This window comes from Salvelinus sp. IW2-2015, linkage group LG4q.1:29, assembly GCF_002910315.2.
Source record: "Salvelinus sp. IW2-2015 linkage group LG4q.1:29, ASM291031v2, whole genome shotgun sequence".
NCBI classification, from domain to species: Eukaryota; Metazoa; Chordata; class Actinopteri; order Salmoniformes; family Salmonidae; genus Salvelinus; species Salvelinus sp. IW2-2015.
The window spans coordinates 23,261,492-23,283,928 of record NC_036842.1 but is presented as its reverse complement, the minus strand read 5'-3'; the positions used below and the strand labels follow the sequence as shown (position 1 = coordinate 23,283,928).

General features: G+C 43.4%; 1 protein-coding gene across 2 annotated transcripts in view; it reads right to left on the bottom strand.

Moving 5' to 3' along the window:
* LOC111961687 (sarcoplasmic/endoplasmic reticulum calcium ATPase 2) overlaps positions 1-22,437 on the bottom strand; it is a 56,519-nt gene that overhangs the window by 13,539 nt on the left and 20,543 nt on the right. For both annotated transcript variants that reach the window (XM_023984138.2, XM_023984137.2), the window contains exons 6-9: positions 11,379-11,459; positions 8,402-8,487; positions 7,784-8,081; positions 7,496-7,662 (exon numbers count right to left, since the gene is read on the bottom strand). In XM_023984138.2, the coding sequence (XP_023839906.1) occupies positions 7,496-7,662; positions 7,784-8,081; positions 8,402-8,487; positions 11,379-11,459 (632 nt within the window). The remainder of the gene's footprint in view (positions 1-7,495; positions 7,663-7,783; positions 8,082-8,401; positions 8,488-11,378; positions 11,460-22,437) is intronic.

Genomic DNA, 22,437 nt, shown 5'->3' with positions numbered 1-22,437 from the left:
GATTATTATTATTTGACCATGCTGTCATTTATGAACATTTGAACATCTTGGCCATGTTCTGTTATAATCTCCACCCGGCACAGCCAGAAGAGGACTGGCCACCCCTCATAGCCTGGTTCCTCTCTAGGTTCTTCCTAGGTTTTAGCCTTTCTAGGGATTTTCCTAAGCCACGTGCTTCTACACCTGCATTGCTTGCTGTTTGGGGTTTTAGGCTGGGTTTCTGTACAGCATTTTGAGATATCAGCTGATGTAAGAAGGGCTATATAAATAAATTTGATATCACTAACCTTGATTTGGACGAGGACTTTACTTCAATGAGTCAGAGGCGAAAGACATTGATTATCCCATACCTGACCCAAATTCCCGACACTCATAGAAGGCGAAGACCGTGATATAGAGGCACCTTGATTAGACTACGGCGGTGAGAATAAAATAGTCTCTACCCTTCTATTGGCGAATATACAGTCGCTGGAGAATAAACTGGACGAGCTCTGATCGAGACTATCCTATCAACGGGACATTCAGAACTGGGTGAGACTGTCAACAGCTGGTAAACAATCTCTATTAAGGAAGTCTCAAGGTCCTGCTCGCTTTAGTTAGAATAGCGCATGATAAGCTGTAAAACATACCATACAAACCAATACAACATTTGTTTTGTATTTTTCACAGCTGTCCATTTACCACCAACCACTGAAAACTGATGCTGGCACTAAGACCGCACTCAACGAGCTCTATAGGAGTCATAAGCAAACAAGAAAATGCTTATCCAGACGCTGCGCTCCTAGTGGCTGGTGATTTTAATGTAGGAAAACTGAAATCTGTTTTACCTCATTTCTACCAGCATGTCACCTAGAGACGTATACAAAGCTCGCCCTCCATTTGGCAAATTTGACCATAACTCTAGCCTTCCGATTCCTGCTTACAATAAAAAAAGAAAAAAAAACAGGAAGTAGGAATGATGTGGTCAATACGGAAGTGGTCAGATAAAGCAGATGCTACGCTACAGGACTGTTTTGCACAAATATGGAATATGTTCCAGGATTCATCCGATGGCATTGAGGAGTTTACCACATCAGTCACCAGCTTCATTAATAAGTGCATCGACGACATCGTCCTACAGTAACCGTACGTCCATATCACAAATAGAAGCCATGGATTACAGGCAGCATCCACATTAAACTAAAAGCTAGAGCTGCCGCTCGAGACAGCCTATAGGGAGGTCTGAGACCTGGCCGTGTGATGCCAGGACAACAACTTCTCCCTCAAGTGGGCAAGAGGGACACTAATCCGAACGCATATAAGAAACAGTCAAACAGGCAAAGTGTCAACACATGACTAAAACCGAATCCTACTACACCGGCTCTGACGCTCATCGGATGTGGCAAGGCTTGCAAACTATCACAGATTAAAAAAGGGAAATCCAGCCATGAGCTGCCCAGTGACGAGAGCAAACAATTTTAATGCCTTTATGCTCGCTTCGAGGCAAGCAACATTGAACCATGCGTGAGTCCACCAGCTGTTCCGGACAACTGTATGATCACGCTCTCCGTGGCCGACGTGAGTATGACCTTTAAACAGGCTAACATTCACAAGGCCACAGGGCCAGATGGATTACCAGGACAGGTACTCAGAGCATGTGCTGATCAGCTGACAAGTATCTTCACTGACATTTTTCAACCTCTTCCTGACCCAGTCTGTAATACCTACAATTTTAAAGCAAACCACCATGGTACCTGTACTCAAGAACACCAAGTGAACCTGTATAAATGACTACCGCCGCACAGCAGTCACATCTGTAGCCATGAAATGCTTTGAAAGGCTGCTCATGGCTCAAACACCATCATCCCAGAAACCCTGGACCAACTCCAATTCACATACTGCCCTAACAGATCGACAGACGACGCAATCTCTATTGCCCTCTACACTGCCATTTCCCACCTACACAAAGGGAACATCTACGTGAGAAAGCTGTTAATTGACTACAGCTCAGCGTTCAACACCATAGTGCCTTTCAAGCTCATCCCTAAACTAACGACCCTGGGACTGAACACCTCACTCTGCAGCTGGATCCTGGACTTCCTGACAGACTTCTCCTGACAGATCCCCCCCCCCCCAGATGGTAAAGGTAGGCAACAACACATCCGCCATGCTGACCCTCAACACGGGGGCCCCTTAGGGGTGCGTGCTCAGTCCCCTCCAATTCACCCACAACTGTGTGGGCGCGCACGTATCCAACACGATCATGAAATTTGCCGACGACACAGCCTATAGGGAAGAGGTCAGAGACCTGGCAGTGTGATGCCATGACAACCGCTCCCTCAACGTGGGCAAGACAAAGTAGCTTATTGTAGGAATGAAACAGAGGGCCGAACACCCCACCCATTCACATTGACAAGGCTGTAGTGGAGTGAGAGCTTCAAGTTCCTCGGTGTCCACGTCACTAATGACCCATCATGGTCCAAAAACATCACAGTCGTGAAGAGGGTAGGACAACGCCTCTTCTCCCTCAGGAGGCTAAAAAGATTTGGCCCGGGCCCTCAGATCCTCAAAAAGTTCTACAACTGCAACATTGAGAGCATTTTGACTGGTTGCATGACAGGTTGGTATGGCAACTCAAGTGGTACTGGAGCACCAAGTCTGGGACCAAAAGGCTCCTGAACAACTTCTACACCCATGCCATAAGGCTGCTGAACAGTTAGTAAAATAGCTACCCGGACTATTTACACTGACCTCCATTATTACTTATTTATCATAATGCACTGGCTCTATGCACACTTACTTGACTAACCACACACTCACAAAATACACTGACACTTCAAATACCCTGCTGCTACTCTGGTTATTATACATCCTGATTGCCTAGTTATTTTTACCCCTAACTACATAAACAGTACCAGTCAAAAATTGACATTTACTCCTTCACGGTTTTTCAATATTTGTACTATTTTCTACATTGTAGAATAGTGAAGACATCAAAACTATGAATTAACACATATGGAATCAATTAGTAACCAAAAAAAGTGATAAACAAAATCAAATGTTTTTTGATTTTTACATAAGCCAATGTCACAAAGTGCTACACAGAAACCCAACCTAAAACCCCAAACAGCAAGCAATACAGATGTAGAAGCACGGTGGCTAGGAACAACTCCCTAGAATATATTTGATATGAGATTCTTCAAAGTAACCACCCTTTGCCTTGACAGCTTTGCACACTCTTGGTATTCTCTCAACCAGCTTCATGAGGTAGTCACATGGAATGCATTTCAATTAACAGGTGTCCCTTCCTAAAAAGTTAACTTGTGGAATTTTTTTCCTTCTTAATGTGTTTGAACCAATCAGTTGTTGTGACAAGGTAGGGGTGGTATAAAGAAAATAGCCCTGTTTGGTAAAAGACCAGGTCCATATTATGGCAAGAACAGCTCAAATAAGCAAAGAGAAACGACAGTCCATCATTACTTGAAGGTCAGTCAATACAGAACATTTCAAGAACTTTGAAAGTTTCTTCAAGTGCAGTCGCAAAAACCATCAAGGGCTATGATGAAACTGGCTCGCACGAGGACCGCCACAGGAAAGGAAGACAGAGTTACCTCTGCTGCAGAGGATATTATTTAGAGTTAACTGCACCTCAGATTGCAGCCTAAATAAATGCTTCAGAGTTCAAGTAACAGACATCTCAACATTAACCGTTCAGAGGAGACGGCGTGAATCAGGCCTTCATGGTCAAATTGCTGCAAAGAAACCACTACTAAAAGGACACCAATAAGAGGACTTGCTTGGGCGAAGAAACACGAGCAATTGACATTAGACCGGTGGAAATATGTTTTTTGGTCTGATGAGTCCAAATTTGAAATGTTTGGTTCCAACCGCTGAGTAGGTGAACGGATGATCTCCGCATGTGTGGTTCCCACCGTGAAGCATGGAGCAGGTGTGATGGTGCTTTGCTGGTGATACTGTCTGTGATTTATTTAGAATTCAAGGCATACTTAACCAGCAGGGCTACCACAGCATTCTGCAACGATACACCAACCCATCTGGATTGCACTTAGTGGGATCATCATTTGTTTTTCCAAAAGAACAATGACCCAACACACCTCTAGGCTGTGTAAGGACTATTTGACTAAGGAGCGTGATGGTGCAGTGTCAGATGACCTGGCCTCAACAATCACCCGACCTCAACCCAATTGAGATGGTTAGGGATGAGTTGGACTGCAGAGTGAAGGAAAAGCAGCCAACAAGTGCTCAGCATGTGGGAACTCCTTCATGACTGTTGGAAAAGCAATCCAGGTGAAGCTGGTTGAGAGAATGTCAAGAGTGCACAAAGCTGTCATTAAGTATCTAAAATATATTTTGGTTTGTTTAGCACTTTTGGTTACTAGATGAATCCTTGTGTTATTTCATAGTTGTCTTCACTATTATTCTACCATGTAGAAAATAGTAAATAAAAACCCTTTTGACTGGTACTGTAAATACTGTATAACATCAATTACCACTACTGTGTACTCCTGCACTTCGTCTCAGTACTGGTACTCCTTGCCTCATTTTTTATTTAACAAGGCAAGTCAGTTAAGAACAAATTCTTATTTACAATGACAGCCTAGGAACAGTGGGTTAACTGCCTTGTTCAGGGGCAAAATGACAGCTCAAGGATTCGATCTATCAACCTTTCGGTTACTGGCCCAACGCTCTAACTACTAGGCTACCTGCCACCCAAAATGTATGGTTTCTATTGTGTTATCTCCTTTTCTATTTAGCAAATATTTCTTAGTTATTAACTGCATTTTTGTGAACGGGCTCATAAGCAAGCATTTCACTGTAAAGTCTATACCGGTTGTATTTGTCACCAATAACATATTTGTGACCAATAACATTTGATTGGAGCCCACTGATCTACATGCAGTAGAAGCACAGCTTACCAAGTAGAGTGCAGCACATCAGACAACTACAATACCAATAGAGCACTGATAAACCATACCAGCTTTACTTAGGCAAATTAATGAAATAATTGCTACTGTACCTGGGAACAAAAACACAAAGGATTAAGCACACTTTACTACTGGTGGCTGTGGGTCTCCAGGAGATGTATTCTAGACAAAGGTACTAATGCATATCCATGCTGGGATGAATGTGTGGATGTAATATGTCTGTAAATTAATGGGAGCCAACACAATGTGACGGAAGAGCGGGAGAATATTAGTTCTCCATAACAAACAAAACACACAAACCTGCAAGACGGCGGGACAGGGATAGGGTTAGAGGAGACAGGAGAGAAAAATCAGACAGGGATAGGGTTAGAGGAGACAGGAGAGAAAAATCAGACAGGGATAGGGTTAGAGGAGACAGGAGAGAAAAAGCAAGACAGGGATAGGGTTAAGAGGAGACCGGAGAGAAAAAGCAGACAGGGATAGGGTTAGAGGAGACCGGAGAGAAAAAGCAGACAGGGTATAGGGTTAGAGGAGACCGGAGAGAAAAAGCAGACAGGGATAGGGTTAGAGGAGACAGGAGAGAAAAGCAGACAGGGATAGGGTTAGAGGAGACAGAGAGGAAAAAGCAGACAGGGATAGGGTTAGAGGAGACAGGAGAGAAAAAGCAGACAGGGATAGGGTTAGAGGAGACAGGAGAGAAAAAGCAGACAGGGATAGGGTTAGAGGAGACAGGAGAGAAAAAGCAGACAGGGATAGGGTTAGAGGAGACAGGAGAGAAAAAGCAGACAGGGATAGGGTTAGAGGAGACAGGAGAGAAAAAGCAGACAGGGATAGGGTTAGAGGAGCGAAAGAGAAAAATAATACAAATAAAGGGAAACAGAGAGCGTGAATAAGAGGGCAAGCATGCCTCCTCCACAGACACACAGAGTGAGACGAATCTCCTGGTGCCGGCTCTGCAGAGAAGCAAGGCAAGATGGAGAGAAATATTAAAATAAAAGTATGAACCGGTGTCGTCTTTCACTTCTCCCCTCCTGGGGCACAGTACAGACTTCAAAGAGCTGTGACGTCAGGGATGCTTCACCAAAAACACAATGAATTAAGAAAAACATTCCTCTACTCAAGCAGGCTAGAGAGCTACGCTTCTTACACAGCAGCCGAATTTCAGATTCTGATATTGCAGTATTGGTACAGGAATAGTTCAGAAGTATATATGCCAGCAAGTTTTGCATTGGAAACCTATTTCTTTGATATCTTTAAACAAGATGCTGCTTCTAATCTCTCCCCTCTATTGCAAGAATTGAACCATGCTGCCATGTTATGCTGTGCTGTTTTGATTATGCTGGGCAGTGTTGTGTGGAGATGTATTATGTAATGTTGTGCGTGCCGTGCGCTGTGTTTGCGTGCAGAGACCCTCTCAGCAGAGGCCCTCAAAAAAACACGAGAAAGAGAGAGATGAGAGGGAGAAGAATGAAGAGAATGAGGGAATGAAATGTGAGAATAGTAGGAGAAGGCAGGAAGAAAGGAAGATAGAAATTATACAGGAGTGATGCAGTGGAAGAGAATAGCAGCGGAAGAGACTATTGGGGAAAGAGACTTGGGAGTGGTAATGCATAATGGTCCATATTTAGGGGGTCAGTAACAGGCAGACCCCCTGTTGCCCATCCCCCTAAATATGGATGACCGCGTGTTTGTCACTCATCACCAATCTGAGGGCAGTGAAGAGGGGGAGGGGAGACGAAAATCACCAGGAACTCCTCTAAACATTTGTTCAGTTTTGGAAGTCTGTTCCAACGGGGGAAAAAAGAGAAGTGATCGTGTCTCAATGTAATAAAGGTATGAAATTGTTATTTTCAAATTTGCAGTGCACAAATGATTAGAATTTACGTTCCTGTCTCCCGACCATTCGCTCTGACAAACATCGGACCGCGGCTGAATCTAATCTCCTACCCCTGGCATAAAGTGTTCGGTGGATGCATATAATCAATCTTATATGATGCAATTCAATAAATATAGGAACAACAATTTCATATCCATCACTTCCCAATCTAATTTAAACCATGATAGCAAATAAATGAATCATTCATTATACTGCTTTGCCTTTCAACCTCTACAATACCCTGTGGATAAATCCACACTGTCAGTAGACGCTGTCAAGACTGCTTTATTGCCAGGTGGGTTCTGCTGCCAAATCAGTGGCAAAAGTACTCACTGGATTGTTCATGGTTGGCAAGAACATAGCCTTCTCCTTAAGCAGGTATACGGCTACATAAACTAGCAGAGGCTAATAAAGTTGAGCTCAGATAGCCCTAAAACTCCACCTGGTTAAATATGCTAATGTGGAACAGGCTGCTGTAGGCTCTTTTTGGCTCAGCTGGACCCCGCAGCTGGACTTGACACTTTCCCAGGATGCAGTAGCACACAAACAAAGCTAGAATCATTGATTTAGGTAAGAATATTTTTCACTACAAAGGTCATGTTAGTTTTAATACCCTGAGCGTTGGACGAAGCCTAATACTAAACATCAGCCATTCCTACTAAATCCCCATGGTGCTCTGGGGATGGGGACTCACCCTGCAGACAGACATCTGGTTGGTGGTGAGGGTGCCGGTCTTATCGGAGCAGATGACAGAGGTGCAGCCCAGGGTCTCCACAGAGGGCAGGCTGCGGACGATGGCGTTCTTCTTGGCCATGCGGCGGGTTCCTAGAGCCAGACAGGTGGTGATGACAGCGGGCAGACCTAGTAAAAAGAGATGGCGATAAGAGGGGGTTAGACATACTAACTATGCTGGAGCCCAATGTATTGCTTCTGTATATTATAGACTGCTTCCCCTCACTCCCACTCGCCTAGTGACTCTTACCCTCTGGGATGGCGGCCACGGCCAGGGCCACAGCAATCTTGAAGTAGTACACGGCGCCACGGATCCAGGAGCCTCCGTGGACGGGGTCACTGAAGTGGCCAATGTTGATGAGCCACACAGCAATGCAGATCAGGGAGATGACCTTGGACAGCTGCTCCCCAAACTCATCCAGCTTCTGCTGCAGAGGCGTACGCTCCTGCTCCGTGGACGCCATCTCGTCCCGGATCTTGCCAATCTCCGTGTTGACACCTGTGGCCATCACAACACCCACTGCCTTACCCGCTGCTATGTTGGTGCCCTGTGGAGGAGAGAGGAGAGGTGATGAGACAACAGGTGTACACTGCTGAGGGCTGTATTAACACTGGGGAAACCTGAAACACACTGGGCATCTGAACAAGTGGGGGAGGACCAGTAAAAAAACTGGAGAAGAAGAGGACGAGGCGTTAAGGATAAGAGGTCTGACATTAAAATCCCAGAGAGGAACATGTAACGGAGATAAGTGGAGAAAAGGAGATTATAATTCTTGGGTTGGCTAAACAGGGAAGAGGATCATGTACTGAAGAGACAATAGAAGATGAAAGGGGAAGAGAGGTCTTTCATGGTTTTCTAGTTACTCACACAGAAGAGCATGTTCTTCTTGTCCTGGTTGACAGCCCGGGGGTCAGGCACCGGGTCAGTGTGCTTGATCACAGAGACAGACTCCCCTGCCGGAGGAGAGAAAGAGACGGATGAGGACGATCAAACAACGCAGCCATTACACAGAGCAATGTGGTGATGGGTTGACATTTTGGGGAAGATGGGTGTGGATTGACTTCACAGCTGACTGAGCAGGGCTGCCAATTACAAAATGCGGCATCCAAGGGGACTTTCACACTCATGAGTCTGCACTGCAGGGGGATGCAAGGCCTAGTGGGTAATCAGCTGAGCAAGCTCTGCACTGTTCTGATAGGCTGAGGGACTGTTTTTGACAGATTAGAGCCATGAATGGCAGGAGGGCAAAGCAGCTGAAATACCAAACTCTGCTACCAATTAAGGCAGTGGAGCAAGACAGGGGTTTCAGGACTAGCTTCTCCTCGTAACGCTCTCATCCATATCGCTCTCTCCCTGTCAGTCTCTGCCTCCCTCTTTCAGTCTATCGTTGTTCTCCCTCTCTATACTGTGTTGATTAAGAACGGCTGACTTCTTATTGAATAAAAGGTTCACGGAGTCATTCAGAAATTCTTGTTCTCACACTGTTTCAGGGTCATTCTCAAGTGGTGACTCAACCCATTCATCAGCCTATATAACCCAACTCAAACACTGGCAACTACATACAAGTTATACACAAAGATAAAGCAAAGCTAAATAAGTTTCATATTGTAAATCTCTGTAACATTGTGTTCTTGCGGTGCTTTTATGGAAGCAGGAGCAATGACAAGTAACACTTAAAACTGCACTATACATACAAAAGTAAGTGGACACTAGAGGTCGACCGATTATTATTTTTCAATTATTGGAGGACCAAAAAAGCCGATACCGATTAATCGGCCGTTTAAAAAAAAAAATGTATTTGTAATAATGACAATTACAACAATACTGAATGAACACTTATTTTAACTTAATATAATATATCAATAAAATCAATTTAGCCTCAAATAAATAATGAAACATGTTCAATTTGGTTTAAATAATGCAAAAACAAAGTGTTGGAGAAGAAAGTAAAAGTGCAATATGTGCTATGTAAGAAAGCTTGCTCAGAACATGAGAACATATGAAAGCTGGTGGTTCCTTTTAACATGAGTCTTCAATATTCCCAGGTAAGAAGTGTTAGGTTGTAGTTATAGGACTATTTCCCTCTATACCATTTGTATTTCATTAACCTTTGACTATTAGATGTTCTTATAGGCACTTTAGTATTGCCAGTGTAACAGTATAGCTTCCGTCCCTCTCCTCGCTCCTCCAGCAACACAACGACAACAGCCACCATCGAAGCAGCATTACCCATGCAGAGCAAGGGGAACAACTACTAGAAGGCTCAGAGCGAGTGACGTTTGAAACGCTATTAGCGCGCGCTAACTAGCTAGCCATTTCACTTCGGTTACACCTGCCTCATCTCGGGAGTTGATAGGCTTGAAGTCATAAACAGCGCAATGCTTGACGCACAACGAAGAGCTGCTGGCAAAATGCACGAAAGTGCTGTTTGAATGAATGTTTACACGCCTGCTTCTGCCTACCACCGCTCAGTCAGATACTTAGATACTTGTATGCTCAGTCAGATTATATGTAACGCAGGACACGCTAGATAATATCTAGTAATATCATCAACCATGTGTAGTTAACTAGTGATTATGATTGATTGTTTTTTTATAAGATAAGTTTAATGCTAGCTAGCAACTTACCTTGGCTTACTGCATTAACATAACAGGCAGTCTCCTTGTGGAGTGCAACGAGAGAGAGGCAGGTCGTTATTGCGTTGGACTAGTTAACTGTACGGTTGCAAGATTGGATCCCCCGAGCTGACAAGGTGAAAATCTGTCGTTCTGCCCGAGAGGCAGTTAACCCACCGTTCCTAGGCCGTCCTTGAAAATAAGAATGTGTTCTTAACTGACTTGCCTAGTTAAATAAAAAGGTATAACAAATAAATACAATTAAAAATAAAATAATAATTTAAAAATATTTTTTTTTATTTTTTTTTACGGCAAATCGGCGCCCAGAAATACCGATTTCCGATTGTTATGAAAACTTGAAAAATCGTCCCTAATTAAATCAGCCATTCCGATTAATTGGTCGACCTCTAGTGGACACCCCTTCAAATTAGTGGATTCGGGTATTTCAGCCACACCATTGTTGACAGGTGTATAAAATTGAGCACAGAGCAATCTCCATAGACAAACATTGGCAGTAGAATGGCCTGACTGAAGAGTTGTGACATTCAACGTGGTACCGTCACAACAAAGTGCTGTTATTGTGAAGTGGAAACGTCTAGGAGCAACAACGGCTCAGCCGCGAAGTGGCATGCATAGTGCCAACTGTAAAGTTTGGTGGAGGAAGAATAATGGTCTGGGGCTGTTTTTCATGGTTCGGGCCCCTTAGTTCCAGTGAAGTGAAATCTTAGCGCTACAGCATACAATGACATTCTAGACAATTCTGTGTTTTCAACTTTGTGGCAACAGTTTGGGGAAGGCCTCTCCTGTTTCAGAATGACAATGCCCCTGTGCACAAAGTGAGGTCCATAAAGAAATGGTTTGTTGAAATCAGTATGGAAGAACTTGATTGGCCTGCACAGAGCCCTGACCACAACCCCATATAACACCTTTGGGATGAATTGGAACGCCAACTGCGAGCCGGGCTTAAACGCCCAATATCAGTGCCCGACCTCACTAATGCTCTTGCAGCTGAATGTAAGCAAGTAACTGCAGCAATGTTTCAACATTTAGTGGAAAGCATTCCCAGAAGAGTGGAGGCTGTTATAGCAGCAAAGGGGGACCAATTCCATATTAATGCCCATCATTCTGGAATGAGATGTTCGACAAACAGGTGTCCACATACTGTATCATGCATAACATGAGAAATACATAAAGACTGATAAGAAACAAGGCCAAAGCCTAGATCTCACCTGTCAGAATGGACTGGTCCACCCTCAGGGTTGTGGATTTGATGGAGGTGAGTCGAATATCTGCAGGAACTTTGTCGCCAACTGTGGAGAAAAACAAACAAAATGGAGAGAGACCATTAAAGGAAAAATCCACCCAAAAACACAAATTTTTTAATTTACATTGTTAAATAACACTAATATGTGAAAACGATAACTTCTGTGAACAAATGTTTCTTTTTCACGTTATAATAAAGTTGGTAGCAACATGGAAAATTGTTGTGACATCTGTTGCAACTACAAAATACACAATGCAATGCTCTCTCTATGGACTAGCAAGCAAACGAAGCAACACACAATAATACCAAAGACAATATCAGAATGTAAAGTAGATAGATATAAAATCACCAAAACAAACTGCACTATCAATTTAGGAGTCTACAATCTCACCATGTTCAACCTGCAGATCGATTTGCCCCAAAGAGTGAAGTCTGACATTCGCAACAGCAGATATACTTTTGAGGAGATGGGAAACGTTGCCCATGCTAGTCAAAAGAAATGGTCCGCACAGTGCATTTTGAGCGTCAACAAGTAGTACAACTCTTTTCCAAGGTGTGAGAAAATGTACTTGCTATCTGGATTATTGTATAGCTTTGGAATCCTGACATTACGCACTTTCTAGGAAAACAGGCACGTTTCTCGACATTTACACTGACTTTGAGAAGGGATTGCCTCAGAGTGGCATAGCAACCGCTTAGCAACCGCGTGACGCAGAATGACAACGTGAACACGATTGGTCGACAGTCTGCTGGGTGGGGAGTTGTACGTTTCTTCACTCATTGGATTCCTATCTCCTTTCTATAATATCTCTGGCAACTGCAATGCACCCAGGACCAACGAGGCAGACAAATAGGAAAAATGTGCTCGACCCTCCGAGAAATTTGTCATTTAATTTAACGAGGTTAGGAATATCGCAAAAATATGATCAATGGCTCATTCGAGAGAAGACACCCTTCCAAGTTATGACATCCTGCCTGTATTGAAATCTGAGATGTATGACAGACGTTTTGCCATCTAAAAGTCGTATTCCTATTAAACTTTGTGTAGTGACAGCGACTTTATCACAGTGCTACGTCATACTGGCCGGCTTTCTGCCTGCTTGAACGCCAATAACTCAGATACACATTAAACCATGAAATGACCCAGGGAATCGATAGATCACACAGACGCACAAAAACAATATAACATTCAACATGGGTGAACATTTCCTTTAAGTACAACTAGAGCAGGTCTGAGTTGAGTGGATTATACTGAAGGAGGATAACATCAGTAAATGGATTACATTCTAACCTGTAGTTCACAGATTAAGCGCAAAACATCTAAACAAATTAGGCATACGGTGCATGAGGATGGGGCAACTTGACATTTTGAAGGCATAATTGAGTCACGAGATGTTCAAAATGTTGGTGAAATATGCTGTCCAAACCTCTGAAGACAAAACAGCTTTATCAAACTCAATTAGTTCCTTCATGAGCAAGAGGGTCAAAACTAATGTTCACAGGGCATGTCCAACTCTCCAGACACACACACAAAACCACTGGCTCACTCAAATGTGCAGAATGTAGGCTAGTGACAAATAAAACATTTGCTGGATAACAGCGGAGAGAAAATGATATGTAAAACAATATTAATGTTCCACTGAACTAGTGCGCGGAACAAAAATAAAAGGTAGGTCATTCTTTCCATTCACAGGGCTTCGGTAATTACCAGTAAAACAAAAGTAAAACTTAAATTCCAAAATACTCGTCACACCACTGAATGGGACAGTCACAAGAGCTCATTAAAGGCTCTTCACATTTATTAGCTATGGCTGAGAGGAGGGTATCACCGTATCCTACTGTCGGCCTGAAAGAACAACACACAAGAATTCCAAATTATATTGATAAATTGCTTCAGGCAGGGTGGTTGATTAAGAAAGCAGAATTTAAAAAGGGCTTGTTCTTTTGCTGTAATTTTACAGTATATAAACTACTTTATATAGACAGACAACAAAAAAGAAGGCCTACTGTACGAACAAGAGCCCCTGACAAATTCCTTCTCCAGAGGACAGAGTTTTGACAGACATGTAAACAGACCCTTGGCCCTCAGTGCTAGGAGGAGGGTGGGGGGAGAAGAGAGACAGGCGAATTGCATGAGACCTGCAAAAGGCATATCCAAAAATGGGAAAACTATTTTGATCAGTTCTACAGTGCAGTAGTAGGGGTTTAGATGTGAACATTGCTGGGCAAGAGTCTCTACTATGGCCCTCATGGAACAGGGGAGGCCACCTAGCAGGCACTGTCTCTATACACAAGAAACTCACTATGCTCTGCAATAATCATCCTAGCGCCACCACAGGGACAAGAGGCTAGGGAGTACATAAAACACTGGAAGAGCCACTACCTATTTCTAGCTTTATCCCTATAAACATTCTGATAAAACCCCAGCCTTAAATGTGCCAACTTCAGCTGTAAAGTTTTGATTGGAGCGCTATCATCTTCATCCTAGGTGGCTGTCAAAACTTCATTACCACCCGCCAGGCTTCAAACTATACTGACCAAAAATACACAACATGCAGCAACTTCAAAGATTTTACAACGTTACAGTTCATAAGGAAATCATTCAATTGAAAAAGTAATTAGGCCCTAATCTATATATTTGACATGTCTGGGAATACAGATATGCATCTGTTGGTCAAAGATCCCTTAAAAGGAGGTAGGGGTGTGGATCAAACAACCAGTCAGTATCTGGTGTGACCAACATTTGCCTCATGCAGTGCGACATCTCCTTCACGTTGTTGACCAGGCTGTTGATTGTGCCTGTGGAATACCTGATTTGAAACAGCTGTGTAGTGCTAGCACAAAAAACAAAACGTGCACCCTTGGGGTCCCCAGGAGCAAGTTTGGGAAACGCTGTTCTAAAACAACATTGGAGGTAGCTAATTGGTAGAGAAATTAACATTAAATCCTCTAGCAACAGCTCTGGTGGACATTCCTGCAGTCAGCATGCCAATTGCACGCTCAACTTGAGACATTTGTGGCATTGTGTTGTGTGACAACTGCACATTTTAGTGGCCTTTTGTCCCCAGCACAAAGTGTAACTGTGTAATGATCATGCATTTAATCAGCATCTTGATATGCCACACCTGTCAGGGGGATGAATTGTCTTGGCAAGGGGGAAATGCTCACTAACAGGGCTGTAAACAAATATGTGCACAAAATTTGATAGAAATAACTTCTGCGTACGGAACATTTCTGGGATCTTTTATTTCAGCTCAGGAAACAAACACTTTACATGTTGCATTTATATTTTTGTTCAGTGCAGATAAATCGACGGGAGATTGAAGGATGAATTGGTAGGAGAGAAAGGAGGGAGCGAGATGAGGGTAGATCAAAAGAAAAAATACAATGACAAAAGATTTCCCAAGCCCCCTGTGGACTAATTTATGAAAAGTCAGTCAAAGTGCCCCTAAACAAAACTAGCTAATAGTGAACCACGTTCCCAATACACAAGAGGGTCATGGAGTAGGGTAACGTACTTTTGAAGACAATGAGAGCAGAGCACTTGTAAGAATAGGTCTTCATTCGACAAGTTGATCATCAAGTAGCCTAACAGCATGTCTTTGACAGGATCGTTGCTATCAAATGGTGAATCCAAAAACCAAAGCTCAATGAAAGAAATGAAGGGCATTTATGAATAACTCCATAGATAAAACAGTTCTTGAGGAAAGACACAGCCCTATTCGTGCCATTAGTCTAGGGCTGACCCCAATTAGTCGACTGGTCATTGTTTGGTTATTAGGCTGTTGGTCGACAGATTGTTTTAGTCGAGCAGTAACAGTCAAGTTGGGACACCAACTCATTCAAGGGTTTTTCTTTATTTTTTAGAACTATTTTCTACATTGTAGAGTATTGAAGACATCAAAACTATGAAATAAACACAGATGCAATCTAGTAACCAAAAAAGTGTTAAAATAAAAATATTTTATATTTGAGATTCTTCAAAGTAGCCACACTTTGCCTTGATGACAGCTTTGCACACCATTGGCATTCTCTCAACCAGCTTCATGAGGTAGTCACCTGGAATGCATTTCAATTAACAGGTGTGCTTTGTTAAAAGTTATTTTGTGGAATTTCTTTCCTTCTTAATGCGTTTGAGCCAATTAGTTGTTGTGACAAGATATGGGTGGTATACAGAAGATAGCCCTTTTTGGTAAAAGACCGGGTCCATATTATGGCAAAAACAGCTCAAATAAGCAAAGAGAAACGACAGTCCATCATTACTTCAAGACATGAAGGTCATTCAATACAGAACTTGTTAAGAAGGTTGAACATTTCTTCAAGTGCAGTCGCAAAAACCATAAGCGCTTTGGCTCTCATGAGGACAGCCACAAGAAAGGAAGACCCAGAGTTACCTCTGCTGCAGAGGATAAGTTAACTCAAATTAACAGCACCTCAGATGGCAGCCCATAGAAAGGCTTCAGAGTTCAAGTAACAAACACATCAACTGTTCAGAGCAGACTGTGTGAAAATCAGGCTTTCATTGTCAAATTGCTGCAAAGAAACCACTACTAAAAGGACACCAATAATAAGACTTGCTTGGGCCAAGAAACACGAGCAATGAACATTAGACCGGTGGAAATCTGTCCTTTGGTCTGGAGTCCAAATTTGAGATGTTTGGTTCCAAACTCCGTGTCTTTGTGACACAGAGGGGTGTGGGGGTGCTTTGCTTTGCTGGTGACACTGATTTATTTAGAATTCAAGGCACACTTAACCAGCACGGCTACCATAGCATTCGTTTCCCTCCCTCCATACGCCATCCCCATCTAGTTTGCGCTTAGTGGGACTGTTTGTTTTTCCAACAGGACAATGACCCAAAACACACCTCCAGGCTGTGTGAGGGCTATTTGACCAAGAAGGAGAGTGATGAGTGCTGCATCAGATGACCTGGCCTCCACAAATCACCCGACCTCAACCCAATTGAGATGGTTTGGGATGAGTTGGACTGCAGAGTGAAGGAAAAGGAGCCAACAAGTGCTCAGCATGTGTGGCAACTCCTTCAAGACTGTTGGAAAAGCATTCCTCATGAAGCTGGTTGAGAGAATGCCAAGTGTACAAAGCTGTCATCAAGGCAAAGAGTGGCTGCTTTGAATAATCTATAAAATATTTTGATTAGTTTAATACTTTTGCTTACTACATGATTCCATATGTGTTATTTCATAGTTTTGATGCCTTCACTATTATTCTACAATGTAGAAAATAGTAAAAATAATGAAAAACCCTGGAATGAGAAGGTGTCCAAACTTTTGACTGGTACGATATGTATGCATGCACACCTCAGTGAACTAATCCATTGCGGCGCCCTAGACTAAAAGCCAATTTATGCTTGATCTGAAAATGTGGTTGGAAGCGCCATATGGAGGTTGTGATGCAATTGCGGAGCTTTTCTTCTTCTTTTCTTCTTCTTCACCTCGAACAGCAAGAAAACAAAGTCTGTTTTTAAATCCATTGAGAATTACAATAGTTCATCAATGTATCTGAAAACTCTTTCCAGCTCTCTCCCTTTCGATAACCACTCAGCGTGAAAGGGAAAAATGTCATGCTCTGACCCAGTGGAAACGTCATAAAATAGGCCTACTTGATTCCTTCTTATCAGGGCTTGACTTGAAGTAGGTAACAGTACTCATTTTGGGTGCTGGTAATGTTTGTATGTAGGTGCAGGAGCTCCACAATACTTTTGAGCTAATATTCTATAAGAGGAACAGGAGCTCAAGCAGTAGAACATTTGAGGTGCCGGTAATAAGCGCCAGTGAGCTTCTGCCCAAGCTTCTTATCCCGTGCGCAAATAGCCTACAGCTGTGTCTGTCCTGAGCTCACTGGTGAGGGAAAGTGAGGGCCCAGAATATTTTATACAATGCTGCAAGTTCACTAGTGCAAGCTTCAGGCCTGACCTAAGTTAATAGTTGATACAATGTTTCAAATTCGATGCAGACAGGCCATGTGTAGCCAATGTGATTTATAGGATATTTTCTACCTGCAGGCTGCAATGTTTTTATTTGTTGGCTTTATGTAGGCTATTTTTACATACTTGGCAAGAGAAGATACAAACCTAAAAAGTATCATTTTCATTTAGATAGAATTATAATTAACCACATGACAACGATTGAGATATGAAGACGTTATTATAAATTAAATGAAACTGTTTCACGAAAATGTGCATATGAAAACCATAACTGGCATGCAGATCGGTAGAAATGGTAAGATAAATTGCCATTTCACATGAGACAGGTTGCCGACTCCTCGTGTAGCCTATTACCGCCTACTTAAGGAGAGTAGTGGCACTACCACTCGCAAGCCCATGACTCCTCAGTGGCCAGGGAGGTGTGATTTAGCACCTACAGCTCCTTGGCGAGGTTGCACGTAGGCCCGAAGTTTCCAGGTCATTTCAAGCAGTCAAAGTCCCCAGGGAACCACCTGCTGTTCTCATGAATGGAAAGAGAAAGGAGCCATCATCAAACCCAAGGTACATAAAACAGAGCTGGAAATACACAGCATGCTGTGTTAACTTACATCCATGACCTAATAAAATCAGACAGCCCCTTAGTGTCGGTTGTGTAATGAAGAAAGAAAAAAGAGAAAAGGGAGGATGAAGAGAGCCAGATGAGAATGAGAAGAGGGAAAGACAGATTGGGTAGAGTTAAACAGATCGCTTGAGGACAAAAGCCTAAACACATGAAAGGAAATTGCAAGGAAAGTTCGCTAATGAATTATCTGATCAAATCGTGCCCTTTGTAAACGTTAGATCCTGTCTATGCCCCTTGGACTACCTTGCCAGCACTGCCATGGTGGTGGGATGTTGTAGAAGGCAACAAGACCACAAAGCCAGAGCCTGCGGTGGTCCAACTCACACACATAACACAAAAAAAAAATGTATTGGAAGGAGAGGTGGTGAAAGACGAATTACTGCTGCTGTTCCAACGTTTTACAACACAGAATCCCTGTTACTCATAGCCAACTGTGGGTGAATAGAAAAACGAGGGAGGAGAAGGAGGGAATATATCTAGAAAGCAACCTTTTGCAGAGTGCCTGAGAATGACACTGTAAGCAGCAACACTAAGCTAAACCTAGTCTTGACAGCTGCTTAGCCCAGGCTCCCGCTCCCTTTCCTCCTCACGTCTGTCCCGGGTGAATGCATGGTTGCACTCTCCCACTTGGGGGGGGGGGTTGAAGGCAGGCGGTTAAAGTGAAACCCACAGCTGAGGAGGTGGTGAAGGCACTCTAAGGTTTCTGGCACGCGCCACAGCTCATGTTCAGGTCATTCTCTCCACCTACGTTAACAACATCACTGTGTGTTTTTAGTACCTGAGGGGTCGGTAGCATGCTGTCGCCAACCCATCTCCATAACCCCCCCCCCTTCCACAATCTCAGAGGAAGAGAACCCTGACCCCATGGTTGCAGTCTGGTATGACCCCAAAAGGACACCAATTCCTTTGCTGACAGACATTTTTGGGGGACAAAAACTTGGGGACAGACTATTTTGAGCAACTTACATAAAAACCACTGAGTCATGGAAAACGTGTTAATTATGGTCTAACAGTGGGGAGATACCGGATCATTGATGCAGTCTAAAGGAAGGCAGGTGTAGCGTTTGAGATTTGACAGCACTGATTGGCTTGACTGTTTCCAGATGAGCAGCAAATCAGTGTGTAAGAGATCGACTAAACAGTTCAGTGTATACTGCAAACAAAACTGTGCGTGGTCTTTGACAAGTAAACAAATGAATTCAAATGTACAGTATGTAAGCAAGTGGAAGGTAAGTAGATGGGTATAATCTTGCCGGTAGACTTCCAATGTCACTGGGCTCCAGAAAGGTGGAGACAGCAGCTCCAGCCCAGCCTGTCAGCTCTGACTCACTCTTCAGGGGGGGTTAGGCAGAAGGACCGTACATGGCACGTTGTGCGCTCTGCTTAGATAAAGCCAAAAGGTGGGATATTCACGAGATAACGGTCACCGATGTACACACACTGCAGAACTCTGTTTAAACCTTACTCTTGAAAATACTTAAGATTCCTCTTTGGCAGCTCTAAGGACTCGGGGCCAGGATATAATACTGATGCTACTTAGCGACATCAATTCATGTCATGCATCAACTCCTTTCCTTATTCACCTCACAAACATCCACATATTCTGCCTTACTGGTATGTAGTTACTCGTTACTCTGGAATTGGAGTGTGAGGGGTTAACTAAAGCCCTTCATTTGACTTCCTGAGTGCGGTGGCAGGAGTGGGAAAAGGCAAGAGTCTTAAGTAATAGGCAAACCGCCTCAACCACCTCCAACCTTTCCTTTGCGGCAGAGAGAAAGAAAAGTAATTGTCTAGGAAGCTGGGTGACAGAGAGAACAAGGAGACTAAACGGGGACAGGGCCATGAATTGGTTGAAGCTGAAGGAGAAAAGCCAATCTGAGGAGGCCTGGTCCGGATGACAAGAGGAAGTAAGTCGTGGGAAAGAGTTGTGGATGCCAAGAGCCAGAGGGGACATGGGGTTTTTGAGGCCACAGTATTCTGGTTTCACTGTAACCCTATTCTAATCCAATATGCAATCCCCAGGTCCTAGAAATCACCCCCCCCTCCTCACCCACACAGAGACTAATTTCATATGACCCTCAATCCATTTACAGCTCTCATGGTCTTATGTAACAGGCAACTCCACTCACCTGGTGCCGTTATTGTATTGGTCAGGGAGATGAGCAGTGTTTAGCAGAACGGATGTATGAGTTGGGGGAGAGACTCATCTACATCCCAAACACTGTTGATGAGAACCTGCTATGGCAAATGACTTGCCTTTTTAGCAGAGCCTACTCAATCTATCTCAAGTACCTGTCCCACTGCAGCCAGGTGACTGTACAGGTAGATTTTACAACAGCATGGGTGGAGTTCACATTCAAACAACCTCCTCCAGTGCCATTCCATATGAGAGAGAGGGGCAGACAGAGCGGGCTGAACAGTTGCCAGTTTTACATTGAGAGGATTCGTTGTTGGGGGAGTGTCCACTGAGTCTGACAAGTGTAGAGCATTGCGAGTGATGAAGCAAACAAAAAAAGGGTTCAACTCAGGACTGACATTTCAACTTAATTCCAATGTACAATAGATGGTCCAACTCTATAAAAAGGTATGTCTCATCTACGTTGTCTAAACCAGACTTTGAAACATTCACCAGCCGAGATCAAATAGTGTGTGGGTGCATCAATGGCAGTGAAAGTTTCTGTAAATCAATTAGCAGAGCAAATGCCAGGCGGTGTTCTCTCTGGTTTAGCGTGACGACTGGGGAGAGCAGAGTTGAGGCGCAACAAAGCTTTGATCGCTGTTCTTACATGAAGGAACATGCATGCGCACAAAAAAAAGGAACACATGCATATAAAATACTAAAAACACACCTATAAAAACAGTAGGGATGTAACAATTCACTGATAAACATTTGAATCTGGTACCGATGCATAAGATACAAGTGCACCGGTCCACATTCTTTTGCTGCTTACATTAAATTCTTTCTTCCTTCTGAAAACACCTCTAATCTTTTTTAACTGATGCGTCCTCTCCTTCAGTGTCGAACTGCATGTAACTGGGTTGACAGTCATTGATCTACAAGTAATTTTGTATGCCGAACAACCCCAGGCAATAGCTTAGTGAAACTGCGTAGTGCCCAGCGTCGCACGCTGACCAACGCGAGGTAGTTGGCCTGTTCCTGATCTTGCACAACTGCGCAGCTCCTTCAGCATTCAAATTCTACAACGGCTTACGTGATATTAGGCTTTATTAGCAGAGTGAACAGGCACCTAAAAGACCCCTAGACCATGAGAAACAAGATTCTTTGGTCTAATGAAACCAATATTGAACTCTTTGGCCTGAATGCCAAGCGTCACATCTGGAGAAAACCTGACACCATCCCTACGGTGAAGCATGGTGGTCACAGCATCATACTGTGGGGATGTTTTTCAGAGGCAGGGACTAGAAGACTAGTCAGGATTGAGGCAAAGATGAACGGAGCAAAGTACAGAGAGATCCTTGATGAAAACCTGCTCCACAGCGCTCAGGACCTCAGACTGGGGCGAAGGTTTACCTTCCAACAGGACAACAACCCTAAGCACACAGCCAAGACAATGCAGGAGTGGCTTCGGGACAAGTCTCTGAATATTCCTTGAGTGGCCCAGCCAGAGCACGGACTTGAACCTTATCGAACATCTCTGGAGACCTGAAAATAGCTGTGCAACAACGCACCCCATCCAACCTGACAGAGGTTGAGAGGATCTGCAGAGAACGGGAGAAATTCCCAAATACAGGTGTGCCAAGCTTGTAGCATCATACCCAAGAAGACTTGAGGCTGTAATCGCTTGCAAAAGATGCTTCAACAAAGTACTGAGTAAAGGGTCTGAATCCTTACGTAAAATGTGATATTCAGTTTATTTTTAATAAATTAGCAAACATTTCTAAAATTCTGTTTTTGCTTTGTCATTATGGGGTATTGTGTGTAGCTTGATGAGTTAGAGTAAGGCCGTGAAATTACAAAATGTGAAAAAGTCACGGTCTGAATACTTTCCGAAGGCCCTGTATGTCAATTTTTAAGTAGTAAAATTCATAATTGTATAATTTATGACAGTAACACCTTCCTAATAAGGTGTTACCATGTGTTACAAACCCACCCCGTTTGCCCTCAGAACATCCTCAATTTGTCGGCATGGACTCCACAAGGTGTCGAAAGAATTCCACAGGGATGCTTGTGTTGACTCCAATGCTTCCCATAGTTGTGTCAAGATGGCTGGATGCCCTTTGGGTGGTGGAGCATTCTTGATACAAACGGGAAACTGTTGTTAAACTGTGTTAAAAAACCTAGCAGCGTTGCAGTTCTTGACACACTCAAACCATTGCACCTGGCGTTTACTACCATACCCCGTTCAAAGGCAATCTATGTCTCAACTGTCTCCAGGCTTACAACACCAAGAGCTTACAGGTAGGCTGCAACTTAAAAATATGAATGGAGTGGTTATTTAC